This window comes from Schistocerca americana, chromosome 6 (assembly GCF_021461395.2).
Source record: "Schistocerca americana isolate TAMUIC-IGC-003095 chromosome 6, iqSchAmer2.1, whole genome shotgun sequence".
Classification (NCBI taxonomy): Eukaryota; Metazoa; Arthropoda; class Insecta; order Orthoptera; family Acrididae; genus Schistocerca; species Schistocerca americana.
The window spans coordinates 238,394,610-238,412,058 of NC_060124.1; the positions used below are offsets into that span (position 1 = coordinate 238,394,610).

The window sequence follows — 17,449 nt, forward strand, 5'->3', positions numbered from 1 at the left end:
TTTTTCCGCTTTTCCTTGAGTTTCAGAGAGACCTGGTTCTCTGATAACAACACGCAAAATATCCCCGTCCTATGCCCGCTTATCCAAGTTTCCAGCGAGCCGTCGGCTTAAACAGCGTCCTTTTTCCCCCAAATTGCCAGCGAGTAAAACTCGTTACCACCTAGTAGCGACAGAAATGTAATACAGTACTACAAAAAGAGATATCAAAATATGCATCTAAATACGGCCGTATAACAGCTCTTGGGTGCACATTGTTACAGCAAACAGAAACTTGGGTAATACACGAACAAACCCAGATATCCATTTACCACCGCCGAAATTATAGTTATTACTTCAGCCGTACGTCGTAATAAACAGCCTGACAAGAAACGTAAACCATCATTAAGGGGACGAGAAAATGAAATAAAACTTCATAGGCTGAGAGGATATATGGTATTATCCCAGTCATTTAAAAGTCAAGTGAAGTATACGAAGAAGTGGCAGTATGTGCCCCACCTATAGCATGACGGTATGTCCCCTGCGTCCTGCATGCATGCACTGACTCTGTTTGGGGGGAAGTCATACAGCTTTTGTATCCTCTCCTGACGCTAGTTGACCCACGAATATTGCAACAAGTCTTTGATATCCTGGTACTGAGATAGCACTGACAACAGGGCTGGTCCAACACATACTCTGTCATACTCTGTCCAACACATACCTTAGCAAAAGATCTTGCTGAAAACCCAAGGAAATTCTGATCTTACGTAAAATCTGTAAGCGGGTCGAAGGCTTCCATCCAGTCACTCACTGATCTGTCTGGCCTGGCAACGGAAGACAGCAAAACGAAAGCTGAAATTTTAAATTTACCATTTGATAAATCCTTCACGCAGGAGGATCGTACGAACATACCGCCGTTTGAGTCTCGTACAGATTCCCGTTTGGAGGACATAGCGATAGACATCCCTGGGGTTGTGAAGCAGCTGAATGTGTTGAAAATAAATAAATCGCCAGGTCCTGATGGGATTCCAATTCGGTTTTACAGAGAGTACCCTACTGCATTGGCTCCTTACTTAACTTGCATTTATCGCGAATCTCTTGACCGACGTAAAGTCCTGAGCGTCTGAAAAAAAGCGCAGGTGCTGCCTGTATATAAGAAGGGTAGAAGGACGGATCCTCAAAATTACAGACCAATATCCTTAACATCGGTTTGTTGCAGGATTCTCGAACATATTCTCAGTTCGAATATAATGAATTTCCTTGAGACAGAGAAGTTGCTGTCCATGCATCAGCACGGCTTTAGAAAGCATCGCTCCTGCGAAACGCAACTCGCCCTTTTTTCACATGATATCTTATGAACCATGGATGAACGGTATCAGACGGATGCCATATTCCTTGACTTCCGGAATGCGTTTGGCTCGGTGCCCCACTGCAGAATCCCAACTAAGGTACGAGCATATGGGATTGGTTCCCAAGTATGTGAGTGGCTCGAAGGCTTCTTAGGTAATAGAACCCGGTACGTTGTCCTCGACGGTGAGTGTTCATCGTAGGTGAAGGTATCATCCGGAGTGTCCCAGGGAAGTGTGGTAGGTCCGCTGTTGTTTTCTATCTACATAAATGATCTTTTGGATAGGGTCGATAGCAGTGTGTGACTGTTTGCTGATGATGATGTGGTGTACGGGAAGGTGTCGTCGTTGAGTGACTGTAGGAGGATACAAGATGACTTGGACAGGATTTGTGATTGGTGTAAAGAATGGCAGCTAACTCTAAATGTAGATAAATGTAAATTAATGCAGATGAATAGGAAAAAGAATGCTGTAATGTTTGAATACTCCATTATTAGTGTAGCGCTTGACACAGTCACGTCGATTAAATATTTGGGCGTAACATTGCAGAGCGATATGATGTGGGACAAACATGTAATGGCAGTTGTGGGGAAGGCGGATAGTCGACTTCGGTTCATTGTTGGAATTTTGGGAAGATGTGGTTCATCTGTAAAGGAGACCGCTTATAAAACACTAATACGACTTAGTCTTGAGTACTGCTCGAGCGTTTGGGATCCCTATCTGGTCGGATTGAGGGTGGACATAGAAGCAATTCAGACGCGGGCTGCTAGATTTGTTACTGGTAGGTTTGGTCATCACCCGAGTGTTACGCAAATGCTTCAGGAACTCGGGTGGGAGTCTCTAGAGGAAAGGAGGCGTTCTTTTCGTGAATCGCTACTGAGGAAATTTAGAGAACCAGCATTTGAGGCTGACTGCAGTATAATTTTACTGTCGCCAACTTACATTTCGCTGAAATACCACAAAGATAAGATAGGAGAGATTAGGGCTCGTACAGAGGCATATAGGCAGTCATTTTTCCCTCGTTCTGTTTGGGAGTGGAACAGGGAGAGAAGATGCTAATTTCGGTACGAGGTACCCTCCGCCACGCACCGTATAGTGGATTGCGGAGTATTTATGTAGATGTATAAGTAGAGGACAAATCTGGGCATCCCACGATACTTTTGCACTGGAAGGTAACACAACAGGCCCCAGGATGTACTGTCAGAGTTCTCTCGATCAACACCATCCGTGAACCGAGTAGCAGCTATAGCCCGACGTTACACCCGATGGCCCCTCATAGCATGACGGGAGAGGTAACACCACTGTTCTTCTTCAAGACATTGAGACAATGGCTTCTCTCCCCGTGTCGCCGCTATACTAACCGTTGATGGTCTGATCCGCCATTCATCGCTTAACACACTGCGAATACATATATTCTGGCACTATGCATGTCAGTGCTGAAATACACATTTACTGTTATTCAAGAAAAACACCATGGTGTAGGGATTCTACCGTTTCTTTATATGTTACAGACATGGGTGAGCATTTTACAGGAAATCATATCTTTCATAGTGATGCTGACATTAAAAACTTGATTCCAAAACCAGTATCGAAATATGCCAGTCTCAGGTCGCAATATTGGTAACGTAGGAAGCGACTTTATGTTTCATGGGGCAATGTGGGTAGAAATAAGAAAAAATTCTACCGCTCTGTCCATGTGTGCAGCTCGGGCGCCATTATGTTCCAGGAACGTTATTAGGCAAGTCGTACAAAGAGTTCTTCCAAATATATTTAATCCATACAGTAATCACCCAGAAAGAATAACAATCCACCATCCAATATTAAGCCTGTTTAAAATAAGGTCTGCTGTTAAAATAAAAGATACAGACATGTCCGCTACTATTTGTATAGTATCCACCAGGCCGGTCGGCAGAACAATTAGCGACATCCGTTATAGTTTCGAGCAACTGCTAACATAAAAGAAATTTTGGGGCTATACGAATCAGTCTTCGTGGGGCTTTCTGAATCGCAGCATAGTATGCATTATTACTTCTTTACTAAAATATGTATGTAACTTAATCACTCAACCTCGATTAGAGAATTTGTTTCTAGCAAAATTTTCGACATAGCCTGGAGACGGGAAATTAATGTAGGAGAAGCTGTGGAGGCACCTGAATGCACGAGAATTTTTCCCTTCAATGCAAACAAAGTACCATCACACAAAATCCTCCCTTCGTCGCGTTCCTGAACCATGGACCCGCTCTGTTACCACAGAAACAGAAAAAAATCCAGGCCCTGTAACTGCTTCTAGTCATCCAAGAAATTCGGAAAGTCAGAACTAAGCAACATTGTCACCATTTTCTTCTGTTTTGTCAGTCCTACCGAAAACCACCCGTACCACACGTTGGATATTCAAGATAAACCTTCCAGTCCATCAGCAACTGAAGCTGAGTCGCAGGGATGAAACATACCTTGTGGTTTCTGCAGCATCAAATAACACGGCCCTAGACCTATGAAGAACGTGGAATAGATCAATGTTGATAAGCGCAAGGTGTTTTTTTACAAAATATGTAAGGGGGCTGCTGGTCGCAACCAATTCCGCTGTGGGAAAAACATGTAATAACTACTAGAACACACTGTGTAGAATTGTATAACGGTTTACTTTTTCACTATTTTCGTTCAGATAGTCCCACAAATGTTAAATTTTTCTGTTGTTTCAATGTTTTAAATTTTGCTGTTTGTAATGAAAAAGAATATATCTTGAACCAATGTACCTTTATCCTGAAAATCTTACAACTATAATTTATTCATTTATTGTGGTAAAGTCTTATGAGACCTAACCACTTAGGTCATCGGTCCCTAACCTTACACGCTACTTAATCTAACTTAACTAACTTACGCTATGGACAACACACACACCCATGCCCGAAGGAGGGCTCGAACCTCTGACAAGGGGAGCTGCACGGACTGTGACAAGGAGCCTCAGACCGCTCGGCTACACCGCGCGGCTCTATTCAATCTTACAATTTAAAATGTGTAATAAAATATTTACTATCCCTTTGCGACCCAAAGTGATTCATTTAGCATACCTTACCTTAAACGAGGAACATAAGATACAACACTTCCATTGACAAGTTTTAAATAAGTAAAGTGCAATATGAATGCCGTCAAAAAATAACTATAGAAACACGAAACCAGTAATTCGATACACAGTTATAAATATGAATAATTTATTTATTGCAATCACTGTACGCTACGCACTGCCCTTTTGAGCATGTATTACATTGTCTGACAAAAAACGTGAAGCATTAGCCTCGCGGGATTAGCCGAGCGGTCTCAGAAGCTGCAGTCATGGAGTGTGTGGCTGGTCCCGGTGGAGGTTCGAGTCCTCGCTCGGGCATGAGGGTGTGTGTTTTTTCTTAGGATAATTTAGGTTAAGTAGTGTGTAAGCTTAGGGACTGATGACCTTAGCAGTTAAGTCCCATAAGATTTCACACACATTTGAAATTTTTTTTGTAAAGGATTACGAAGGTATGGTTGGATGAAAATGTAACTTCATACACGTACACACCATCGCTGGCTGCATAAGTGATTAGAGTTGTAATTCTCGGGACAAGCGGAACAGCCACCAGAGTGCATTAGTGTCATTGGTATTTAGTGTTGTTTCCACTTCCAGTTGCGAATATAAGTGACGCGAAAATCATCAGAGGTTGAGTGATCACTGTGGAGGACAAAGAGAAGCCACCTATTCGTGTGGGACAGATTTATAGACGCAAGACAATTTGAAAGAGGCCTGATTAAGAGTCTCAATTTGGCTAGCTTATTGAGTCGTGCAATATCCACAGTTACCCAGCATTCGGATATGACAGTGGCCTGATGTTGGACTACATGGTAACATGAGAGCAGGCGGACATCCTCGTCACCAACACTCCAGCCGATTATCACCAAATGGGAGGCTCGCCATATTCTGCACCAATCACATCGTGCCCATTCACGTCTGCACGTGCCATTCGAGAATATCAGTGGACTCTTTGCAACATTTTCTGTTACCTTGCACCATTATTCGGTGATTAGTAGCAGCTGGAGTAGGGAATTACCATCCTATGCGTAGGCTGCCATTACCACCAAAACACGAACGGCTGCGTTTGAAGTCCTGCTGGCCGGCCGGAGTAGCCGAGCGGTTCTAGGCGCTTCAGTCTGGAACCGCGCGACCGCTACGGTCGCAGGTTCGAATCCTGTCTCGGGCATGGATGTGTGTGATGACCTTAGGTTAGTTGGGTTTAAGTAGTTCTAAGTTCTAGGGGACTGATGACCTTAGCAGTTAAGTCCCATAGTGCTCAGAGCCATTTGAACCATTTGAAGTGGTACTATGACCGAGGTGCTTAGGTTCGGTTAAAACGTCGCATTGTGTTCAACGATGAAACGTGTTTTAGCATCGTCGGAAAGTAAGGCGCCGACGTGGTGAGTGGTCCGGTTCAGTATTTTGGAGAGGGACAGCGGTGTTAATCCCGGAGTCATGGTGTGGGGAGCCATCAGATTTGACTTCGCATCGCGACTGATAGTGACTGCTGGAACTTTTACGGTGGTGACATTTATCAACAAGACAATGCTCGACCACTCATGGCACGTGTCTACATCTACATCTACATCCATACTCCGCCAGCCACCTGACGGTGTGTGGCGGAGGGATGTGTCTCTACGAACTTCGTGCGTGTTGCTGCTGTACTCCCATGGCCATCAAGATTCCTAGATGTGTCCCGGATAGAGCACATGGGGGACCTGCTCGGACGTCAGAACAGTCCCAGCGCCAGAGTCCAGATGTGGGCCAGGAGAGGATACAAAAGCTTGTGAAACCTTTCTCAACCGAATCAGTGCATACATCCAGGCCAGAGGGGATGCAACGCCGCACTGATAAGTGGTTTCGTTCCAGTAAGATCTTTGTAAATTCTATTGGATTTTATTATCACTGAAATAACATCACGTACCCTTGAAATTCTACCCCTTGTTTGTTAACCTGATTAATTTTCATGTAAGAAGTATCTTCCTTTTATATGAGCGGACCCAGTACTCCATGGTTCCCATTTCTAGCGATATGTATCTAATTCTGTCAATTGGGACCGAGAAATTGAGATATGGGTAATCAAACCCGCTAGAAAAGATAGTATTCTAATTTAAAAATGAAGTAACGGATAACGCAACATCGATGAATGGCCATGGAACAATACGTCCACATTAGGGACGGTAAGACTTTCTTTTTCTGATACTATGAATTCAGTTAGTCGCATGAAGTGCATAATGCATACAATGGACATGCCTGGATTCAAAATTCATAGAACATAGTCATTATCTCAGTGGTATGGATGTAGGATACTAAATAACTCTAAGAGAGAATTTCAGTTATCATTCTGATTTATTTAGATAATATTTAAGAAAACTATTCTCTCTGTGACAAAACATTTAAGAAAATTATTACTCTCTGTGACAAAACAATTAAAGAAATTATTACTCTCTGTGACAAAACATTTGAGGAAACTATTACTCCTTGTGAAAAAACATACATGAAATCTATTATATTTAAGAAAACTACCACTCTCAGTGACAAAACTACATGAAGCACTCACTATCTCTTGCATCTCGTCATACCGAAAACACAGACAACACCTCGTCGCCAGTTACATCTACTAATGATTAAAATGGGTAAAAATTAATGTTACTGAATGGTGGCCTCTTAACACCCTTTACTTGTTGTCACACCTATTTAGCGCGCGGAGTAGGGAAGGATATTACCTTTCACTCTCTCAAATATTACTTGCGTTACTACAAATGCAGTACCATGCGCATAAGTTCATGTTGAAACCGCGTATTATGTAACCGCAATGCAACGTGAGCAAACCAGCCCAGGCTTCTTGACTCCACATTATTCATGCTATAATTAACGAAAGGCAAATCCAATGACTACCCTTATGAATGCTGGCAACACGTAGCCAAGTTCAACAACAAAGAAACGAGTAAAATAAACCGTCGAATCATGAAAAATTTATATTGCTTGTTTCCAGAACGAAACTATGCAACAAATGAAATATTAATGAACCTATCCGCCATTCACTTAAGAACAAGAACCGTTGGTTCATGCCCTCAATCACCTCGCGCCTAAGTCCGCTAGTGGAAACACATTAATCTGAAAAATATCTACAGATAAAATATCGCTGAACGTTTCCCGGTATTAATTCACACCCGAACATGCTTCATAATCAACTTTACCTCAAAAAACCTACATTATGAATAACTTTTCTCACCATCAATGAGGAGCGCCGCACCCCTGCGTCTGTCTCGTTCAATCGGCGGCCCCAGAGTGTCCTAAGACGGCGTGTTCCAGGAGCAACCGCCAACCGTTCAAAAAAAAAAAAAAAAAAAAAAAAAAAACTGGTGGTGGGGGTAGCACCTCAGTGAGAACCAACCTCACAAACTCTGCCCTGCTCATCCACACTATCTTTGGAATCACGAAATCCCTGCCGAATCTGCTCACGTTGTTATGTTGGTGCTAAACTACCCTACTGCTATGCCCGCATCTCGTGGTCGTGCGGTAGCGTTCTCGCTTCCCACGCCCGGGTTCCCGGGTTCGATTCCCGGCGGGGTCAGGGATTTTCTCTGCCTCGTGATGGCTGGGTGTTGTGTGCTGTCCTTAGGTTAGTTAGGTTTACGTAGTTCTAAGTTCTAGGGGACTGATGACCATAGATGTTAAGTCCCATAGTGCTCAGAGCCATTTGAACCATTACCCTACTGCTACCATCTTTGACTAACCCAGATTATTATACATCCCATGCATAGTTACGTTTATCCATCCACATACATCATGGGATCGAAGGATGAGAGATGAGGTGTGACACCAACAGAAGAAAAAATATACACGGAAGCATTCTTGAATCCAGAGGCTAATTAGCTAGACGAAACATTGAAAGGACGCTCCTGGCGTAAAATGAATTATTAAACATGTCGAAATTAATCAGTCAGTTAAATGAAGCGTAAACCTGTGACGTTTCACCCTCTCAGACTGAGGAGATTCATTCTTCTGTCAGGCAGTGTTGTTGAATGCGAATAACGAAACACGACAATGAAGAACACGGCAACATTTTTCAGCAGGCCAACATAGCAGACCGTTGGCAGCCGCGAAACGGTACGGAAGGAGGAGACGCGCTGTTTGCCGCTCTCCGCCTCATCACTCTTCGGTGTCTTCCGCGCCTGCAAACTGCACTTGACGCTCCATTTAATAGACGGTTGTTTTCCCAGCTTACTGTGAAAATCACATGCAAGACGAGTGTGAGGATGACTCACCTGCTCTCCATTGATGAACCAGGCGAGCTGCGCGGCCGGCTTGGACCTGCCCGAGGTGCAGTTGACCCTGACGGTGTCGCCCACCTGGTAGCGGGGTCGGCCGCCCGTGATCCGAGGACCTTCGTCCGGCAGGGCTGAAACACAGCAGGCAAAGCTGTCCTGCAATTTCTGCACATGATGGAACATAAGCTCACCGTGGTGGCCCCCTTAAAAAGCATTACACTGATGAGCCGAAACATTACGACTTCTGCCCACCACGAAAGTTCTGGTGGTGTTTGGGGCACATGAGGCAGTAAGGAAAGAATGTAAGCGGAGGAGAGACGAATGGGTATCCATTTTGGTGAAGATACTGGCCGAAAATACGGATATCACTTTTATGGGTGGCTTTGACGAAGTGGACATTGAAACTTCCTGGCAGATTAAAACTGTGTGCCGGACCGATACTCGAACTCGGGTTCCGAGTTCGAGTCTCGGTCCGGCACACAGATTTAATCTGCCAGGAAGTTTCATATCAGCGCACACTCCGCTGCAGAGTGAAAATATCATTCAGGAAACATCCCACAGGCTGTGGCTAAGCCATGTCTCCGCAATATCCTTTCTTTCAGGAGTGCTAGTTCTGCAAGGTTCGCGGAATAGCTTCTGTAAAGTTTGGAAGGTAGGAGACGAGGTACTGGCAGAAGTAAGGCTGTGAGAACGGGGCGTGAATAGTGCTTGGGTAGCTCAGAGCACTTGCCCGCGAAAGGCAAGGTCCCGAGTTCGAGTCTCGGTCCGGCACACAGTTTTAATCTGCCAGGAAGTTTCATAACAGTGCACACTCCGCTGCTGGGTGAAAATCTCATTCTGAAAGTGGACATTGTTATGGTCCTGCAGCTGGAAACGAGAATCTCTGAAACGGCGAAGCTGATCGTGTGGTGGCGTACTACTGTCGTGAACACCTATGGAAAGCAGCTGATGGATGGTGAAATAACGAGTAGGTCGTATGGTATTGGACTACCAAGTCTCATCACAAAACGTGGAGATCGGAGGATAGCTCGCTGTGTAATCCAGGATAGGCAGCGATCTGTGGTAGATCTGACGACAATGTGCAATTCTGGTGCAGACACAAGTGTCTCGGAGCACACCGTCCAAAGGCCATTTTGAAGATGGAGCTCCATATCGCATGACCTCCTGCTTGTTCCTGTGGTGACTCAACTACATCTTCAGTTACGATTGCAGTTGTCAGAGCATTACTGATTTTTCACCGTGGGTCAATAGAAACGTGTCTCCTATCGAATTAATCACATGTCCTCTTACACCACGTCAATGGCCGGTTTCTTACATGCTGTCATCCAGGCGAATGTGGCACGAAACATGCACTGCGCCATAGATGCATGTCCGTGAGTGCAGAATATTGCTATGGGGTACACTCAATTGGGCTTCCATGAAATCTGTGGTGAGAATCGAAGGTATCGGACATCAATGAACATTATTATTGCGGACCACCTGCGTCACTACATGCTTGAAGTCTCCCCCTAGGGCGATGACTTCTTCCAACAGCATAACTGCCCGTGTTGAAAGGTCAGAATCGTTTCACAGTGAATTGAGGGGCATTGCAGTGAACTCAGATAGACGTCTTTGCTAGGTAAGTGCCTGATCTGTCCCCACTGGAACACACATCATGCGCCAGCTGCGTGCCTTTCAAACACCATCCCGTAACTTGACGGAATTGCTTGGGCTGTGCCTTGACATCTGGTGCCACATACTTCCAGAATCCTTCCCAGGACTTGTAGAATCCATGCCAAGCAAAATATCCGCCGTACTGTGTTTAAAAAGAGAAATATCAAGCTATTAAACAGGTGGTCATAATATTTTGGCTCTTCGGCGCATATACGCCATAGAAATGGTGCCACATAGTCAGCTACCCTCCAGGTTTTATATGCCGGAATACATGCCCATGACCATAAGATGAATGAACTCGCTCCTCTCCTGAGAGGGGCCAATATGGACTGACCGACCGCCGTGTTGTCCTCAGGTAATGGCGTCATTTGGACGTGATATGGTGGGATATTGGGTTATCACTTCCTTATCAAAGTCGTTTTCCGTTCTGTAGACCTTTGAGCATCGCCTTCTCATTGAGGTGGATCCTCAAACTGCGTCACGAGGTTGAGTGCACCCCATTACATTCCTTCCAGTGAGGAACAATCCCTGGTAATATAGAAAAACGAACCCGGGACCTTCACACGGCAGTCAGTCTTTGACTACTCAGCTACGAACACAGACGTAACATGAAGATAACCAGTTTTTTCGCATCTCAAAGCGGACTGTCCTACACGTTTCTAAGGACTGACTTACCACACGCACCTATGCAACACAGTAGTCGTAAAAGGGTACCAACTGCCATGCAGCAGAGACGTGTCCCTCTCCCGTCAATAACAATCAGTGTCAAACCTGCCCGCTAGGGACTGCTGCTGTCAGTGAACACAGGTCCATGTGAATCAGTTTTCGGGAGAACATTGTCAAGCGAACAGCATGGAAGTGATACTTGGCGTCAGGTACCTTGAAAGAGAGCATTGCTCGAAGTGGAATATAAGACTGCACGACTTCTGTGGGCCAAAATACACAGAAACTGAAGAGAAGCTGACTGGAGGCGTATACTGGTCTGACTTGTTGGGTTTCCCTGTCCTTTCAAATTATGCACGGCGTTTAATCTATAGTGTGTTGAGAGCGTTGTTCAGGCTGGAGGTGGGTCGAGTGACTTTCACATCACGACTTTGGGGCACTCATGCAAATTATCCTAAACATGAACGATTTAGAAATGACCATCCTGGTTATGACGGAGACCAAGCGACATCCTTTCTACTACAACATCATGATGAGTATGCTGTGGACATGCTTCTTCCATGATAAATACAGCTATGTCATCATTATCCTCAAGGAAGGTGACTTCAATGTGTATCGGAACCCCCGTCGTACATCGGTACTGACAGTTGCACATAAAATTCCTGCAAGAATTCTTTTAAATCGGATTAAGCTTATTCCAGACAGCATTTTGCCTGAATCTCATTGTGGTTTCCGAACCTCCAGAAGCACAACAGGTATGAACTTTTGTGCCAGAGAACTCCAGGAAAACTCTAGAGGGCAACAGAAGCCTCTATATTTAATCAGCTACAACCAGGAAAAAGTCATTGATTCACTAATCTGCCATATGGAAGGAGCTAAAACACTTTGAATGTCGAAAACACTATGTGGAACTCAAGTTTTAGGTTGTCTATCCTTTTGACAGGAGGCCTTTGGGACAGCGGCTGTTTACTGTTATGAGAAAATCAAGCGCCTGTAGCCATCCTTATGATTTTATTTATTTTGTTGCAACCAGTTTCGGCGCTTCATTGTACCATCCTCAGGCTGTAGTTCATGCGGAGGGGGTTGACAGGATCTCTATATACACCGCATCAGTGGCCTGCTTAACGGCTTACACAGACTATCTGAAAATTTTGGTGTCAGCACTCTAACCATCGTCAGTTGCCAGTTGATGGTTAGAGTGCTGACACCATAGTTTTCAGATAGTCTGCGTAACCGGTTATGCTGGCCACTGATGCGATATTTATGGCTGTCGTGTGAACCCCTTCCGCATCAACTACAGACTGTAGATGGCGCATTGAAGCACCGAAACTGGTTGCAACAAAATAAAACCATAAGGACAGCTAGAGGCGTTTCATTTTCTCTCTATATGGCACTGGTTCGAGCTCTGCATGATGGCATATCTGGGCTGGTTCTTCACAGTGACTCTGCATCAGATTCGTTTCCAATCACTCAAGGTTTAAAACAAGGCTGTGTGTTTGCTCAAACACTCTTGCTACTGTACCTGGCTGCCATGCTGTATGAATCATCTGCAAAGAACGAAGTAATGGAGGTTAAATTTCATTTTGGTGGAGCTCCTTTCAATCTGAGAACACTTAATTCGCATGGAAATTTCGGTTTGACGGAGGTCTTTTCCGTTTGGGAAGACTTTGTTCACAAAGACGTACCGAGGTTACCAGTGCGACAGAGCTACAGGGCGCAACTGACACTGCATCACCTGGTCTAACACTGGCAGAGCTACAAGAGTCAGTCAACTGCTTTAAAATCGCATGTGACCAAGGAAGAAACGAAGGTACTCGCAGAACCTGCTCCAGGATTAACTCTCCCCGAGTTCAATATCTCCACCCTTGACACAGCACTGGAGCAGATTGAGCACTTTTCGTATCTTGGAAGCATCTCTTCTAAACGGTGTATGTTGATAAAAGACTTGGGGGTGTCCATACAGTATTTGGACAGTTAACGCACAGAGTCTTCATGAATAAAGAACTAAAACTGCATACGAAACTCATGGCGTACAGAGGTGTTGTCATCTCTGCACTCCAGTAAGGATGTGAAACTTTGATGCCCTATCACCGTGATATCAAAAAACTTGTGTTCTGGCACTAACAAAAAATGAGATATATCTTCAACAGTAAGTGGGAGGACGATGTGACTAGCATTGTGTTCTAGAGAAACCAGATATAATCAGCACTGAGGTAACCATCATCGCTCATCAACTGAGATGGTAAGGCCTTGTTACTCGCATGACTGATACAAGGCCTCCCCGTCAAGTCTTTTATGGTGAAATCTGCTCTGGCAGTAGATCTGATGGTGCCCCTCTCGAACGCTCTAAGCAAAAGCTAAAACACGTCATGAAGACGTCTGGCATAAACATACAAACGTGGGAAGAACGTACTGTTGGCCGGTTACTGTGAAGGAACACTACATTCGCGGCTGTCAGCTAGTATGAAGGAGGACGCATCAGACACGAAGAGTCGAAGCGACCATCAAGAAAGCTCCGTCAGTCACAACCCCACCCTCCTCCAACCATTCAGTGCGATTTGTGTGGGAGCATATTTTGTAGCAGGACTGATCCGTTTAGCCATAGAAAGCACATCCATAGTTGAGTTGAGATGCTCATTCTATGCAGCAAGAATCTCTGAATGGCTGGCTCTAAGTACTATGGGACTTAACTTCTGAGGTCATTAGTCCCCTAGACTTAGAACTACTTAATCCTAACTAACCTAAGGACATCAAACACATCCATGCCCGAGGCAGGATTCGAACCTGCGACCGTAGCAGCAGCGCGGTTCCGGTCTGAAGTGCCTAGAACCGCTTGGCCACAGCGGCCGGCAAGAAACTCTGCATACTCGGCATCGAGGCACAGCCGAGGACGATGACAGCCGCGTTCATAGTGGTGCATGCATACCTTTTCGGTCTGAACGTTCAAGTATTCAGTGACGCTAAGTCACCCAGTCTTAATCATCTAGAAATGTCTGGGACTATTTAGACCAACACGTTCAACATTGCATCGGCATCATCATAATTTGGTACCTCATTCTATATCTAATGCTCAATGAATGGCTTCCATGGCGTACCTAAAAGAACTTGTCGACTCTCTTCCTCGCGGGTTAAGACCATCATAAAGGTTAACGGTGATATCAGTGTGATGTCTCGTGAACGTGGCTAATTTTTATGTCCTGCGTGCTTGTAAGTTCCTAGACTCATCGGAGCAAGTATTGGAGGAGCTATTATCTGAGCTGAAGCAGAGACTTTATTTTCCTGTGACCCGATATAACGTGTTGGTTTTTTATCGACAGAGGAACAGTTTCCAGAAGACCTTCCACGGACACCATCAGCTATAGGTGCTGGCTTTAAAACCTGGATCTGATGCGTTAGGTTTCCGTAATCCGCGTAATGTGTGTGACAGGACACGTGCACAGATGAGCTGTCTCGAACATAATGATCTCATCTATACAAACTAGAGTGAATTCGAAAAGCGTACGACATGCTAAACCGAACTTGAAATTTTCTCACACCACTTTTGCAAATTATTTCATCTAGCTTCAAACAACGTTTATTGACTACAGTACCGTAATATGGGATATCGAACTATATTTGTGGATGGTCTCAGCATTTCTTGGTAGGAAGGACGCAGCATGTTGTATGGACAGTCATTTACAGCAGTAGAATTAATGTCAGTCGTGCCCCTGGGATGTGTGTTTGGGACCCTCCCTGTTAGTAATGTATATCAATAACCTGCCAAACAATATTAACTGTAACCTCAGACTTTTTGTAGATGAAGCAATTATCCACAATTACATACGATCTGAAAAGGCAGCACAAATATCCAATGACATAGCGATATGCAGAATGAAACTGTCACTCTGCATCGGAGTGTGCGCTGATATCAAACTTCCTGGCAGATTAAAACTGTGTGCAGGACCGAGACTCGAACTCGGGACCTTTGCCTTTCGCGGGCAAGTGCTCTACCAGCTGAGCTACCCAAGCACGGCTCACGCCCTGTCCTCACAGCTTCAATTCCGCCAGTACCACGTCTCCTACCTTCCAAACTTCACAGAGTTTCTCACTGTTGCAGCGAGGATTTAGCCCCAGCAGTGTCGGAGAAACCAACCTAGTATGGCTGTTTGGATGCAGCCTCCAGTTCACGTGGATGCCTGCTGCTACTGGAGACAAAGTCCTTGGAAAGCGACTGAATGCCTCATCTAATGATCTCGTATATTCATACTATGTTTGCCCTGCTAAAACACTTTTAAAAAAGAGAAGCACCACAAAGGAATTATCCAAATGGTACGAAATCGGTGGATGTGAATTACATGCACAGACAAACAAATAATTACAAATCAGAAATATTGGATGACTTATTGAAGAAGAAGTGCATCATAGACTGAGCAAGTCACTAACGCGTTGGTCCACCTCTGGACCTTGTGCAAGCACGTACTCCGCTTTGCACTGTTTGATTGGACGTCCTCCTGAGGAATACCGTGTCAAATTCGGTCCAATTGACACGTTAAATTGCCAAAATCCAGAGCAGGGTGAAGGGCCCCCTGTACGTAATGCCCCAAACGTTTTCAGTTGAGGAGAGGTATGATGACCTTGCTGGCCAACGTAGAGTTTCGCAAGCACGAAGACAAGCAGTAGAAACTCACGCCGTGAGCATGCGGGCATTATCTTATCGAAATGTAAGCCTAGGATGGTCTACATCTACATCCACATCCACACCCCGCAAGCCACCTGACGGTGTGTGGCGGAGGGTACCTTGGGTACCTCTATCGGTTCTCCCTTCTATTGCAGTCTCGTATTGTTCGTGGAAAGAAGGATTGTCGGTATGCCTCTGTGTGGGCTTCTAATCTCTCTGATTTTATCCTCATGGTATCTTCGCGAGATATAAGTGGGAGGGAGCAATATACTGCTTGACTCGTCGATGAAGGTATGTTCTCGAAACTTCAACAAAAGCCCGTACCGAGCTACTGAGCATCTCTCCTGCAGAGTCTTCCACTAGAGTTTATCTGTCATCTCCGTAACGCTTTCGCGATTACAAAATGATCTTGTAACGAAGCGCGTTGCTCTCCGTTGGATCTTCTCTATGTCTTCTATCAAACCTATCTGGTACGGATCCCACACTGCTGAACAGTATTTAAGAAGTGGGCGAACAAGCGTACTGTAACCTACTTCCTTTGTTTTCGGAGTGCATTTCCTTAGGATTCTTCCAGTGAATCTCAGTCTGGCATCTGCTTTACCGACGATCAACTTTATATGATCATTCCATTTTAAATAACTCCTAATGTCTACTCCCAGATAATGTATGGAATTAACTGCTTCCAGTTGCTGACCTGCTATATTGTAGCTAAATGATGAGGGATCTTTCTTTCTATGTATTCGCAGCACATTACACTTGTCTACATTGAGATTCAATTGCCATTCCCTACAACATGCGTCAATTCGCAGCAGATCCTCCTGTATTTCAGTACAATTTTCAGTTGTTAAAACCTCTCGATATACCACAGCATCATTCGCAAAAAGCCTCAGTGCACTTCCGATGTTACCCACAAGGTCATTTATGCATATTGTAAATACCAAAGGTCCTACGACACTCCCCTGCGGTACACCTGAAATCACTGTTACTTCGGAAGACTCCTCTACACTGAGAATGACATGCTGCGTTCTGTTATCTAGGAACTCTTCAATCCAATCACACAATTGGTCTGATAGTCCATATCCTCTTACTTCATTAACCGACTGTGGGGAACTGAACGCCTTGCGGAAGTCAAGAACCACGGCATCTACCTGGGAACCCGTGTCTATGGCCCTCTGAGTCTCGTGGACGAATAGTGCGAGCTAGGTTTCACACGATCGTCTTTTTCGAAACCCATGCTGATTCCTACAGAGTACATTTATAGTCTCCAGAAAAGTCATTATACTCGAACATAATACATGTTCCAAAATTCTACAACTGATCGACGTTAGAGATATAGGTCTATAGTTCTGCACATCTGTTCGACGTCCCTTCTTGGAAACGGGAATGACCTGTGCCCTTTTCGAATCCATTGGAACGCTACGCTCTTCTAGAAACCTACGGTACACCGCTGCAAGAAGAGGGGCAAGTACCTTCGCGTACTTCGTTTAAAATCGAACTGGTATCCCATCAGGTCCAGCGGCCTTTCCTCTTTTGAGCGATTTTAGTTGTTTCTCTATCCCTCTGTCGTCTATTTCGATATCTACCATTTTGTCATCTGTGCGACAATCTAGAGAAGGGCAACAAAACCGGGAGTAGAATATCGCCGACGTACCGCTAAGCTGTGAGTGTGGAGCGGACGACAACCAAAGGGATTCGGCTGTGAGAAGAAATGTCACACCACATCATCACTCCTGTTTGTTGGGCCGTATGGCTGGCGATGGTGGTGTTGGTATCCCACCGCTGTGTAGGTGTCTCCAAACACGTCTTCACTGATCGCCAGGGCTCAATTCGCAGCGGGACT

General features: G+C 44.9%; 1 protein-coding gene across 1 annotated transcript in view; it reads right to left on the bottom strand.

The window, feature by feature from the left end:
• The window catches only part of LOC124620069, a 717,768-nt gene that overhangs the window by 48,659 nt on the left and 651,660 nt on the right, over window positions 1-17,449 (bottom strand). The window contains exon 4 of the mRNA XM_047146736.1: window positions 8,634-8,767. Within this exon, the coding sequence (XP_047002692.1) occupies window positions 8,634-8,767 (134 nt within the window). The remainder of the gene's footprint in view (window positions 1-8,633; window positions 8,768-17,449) is intronic.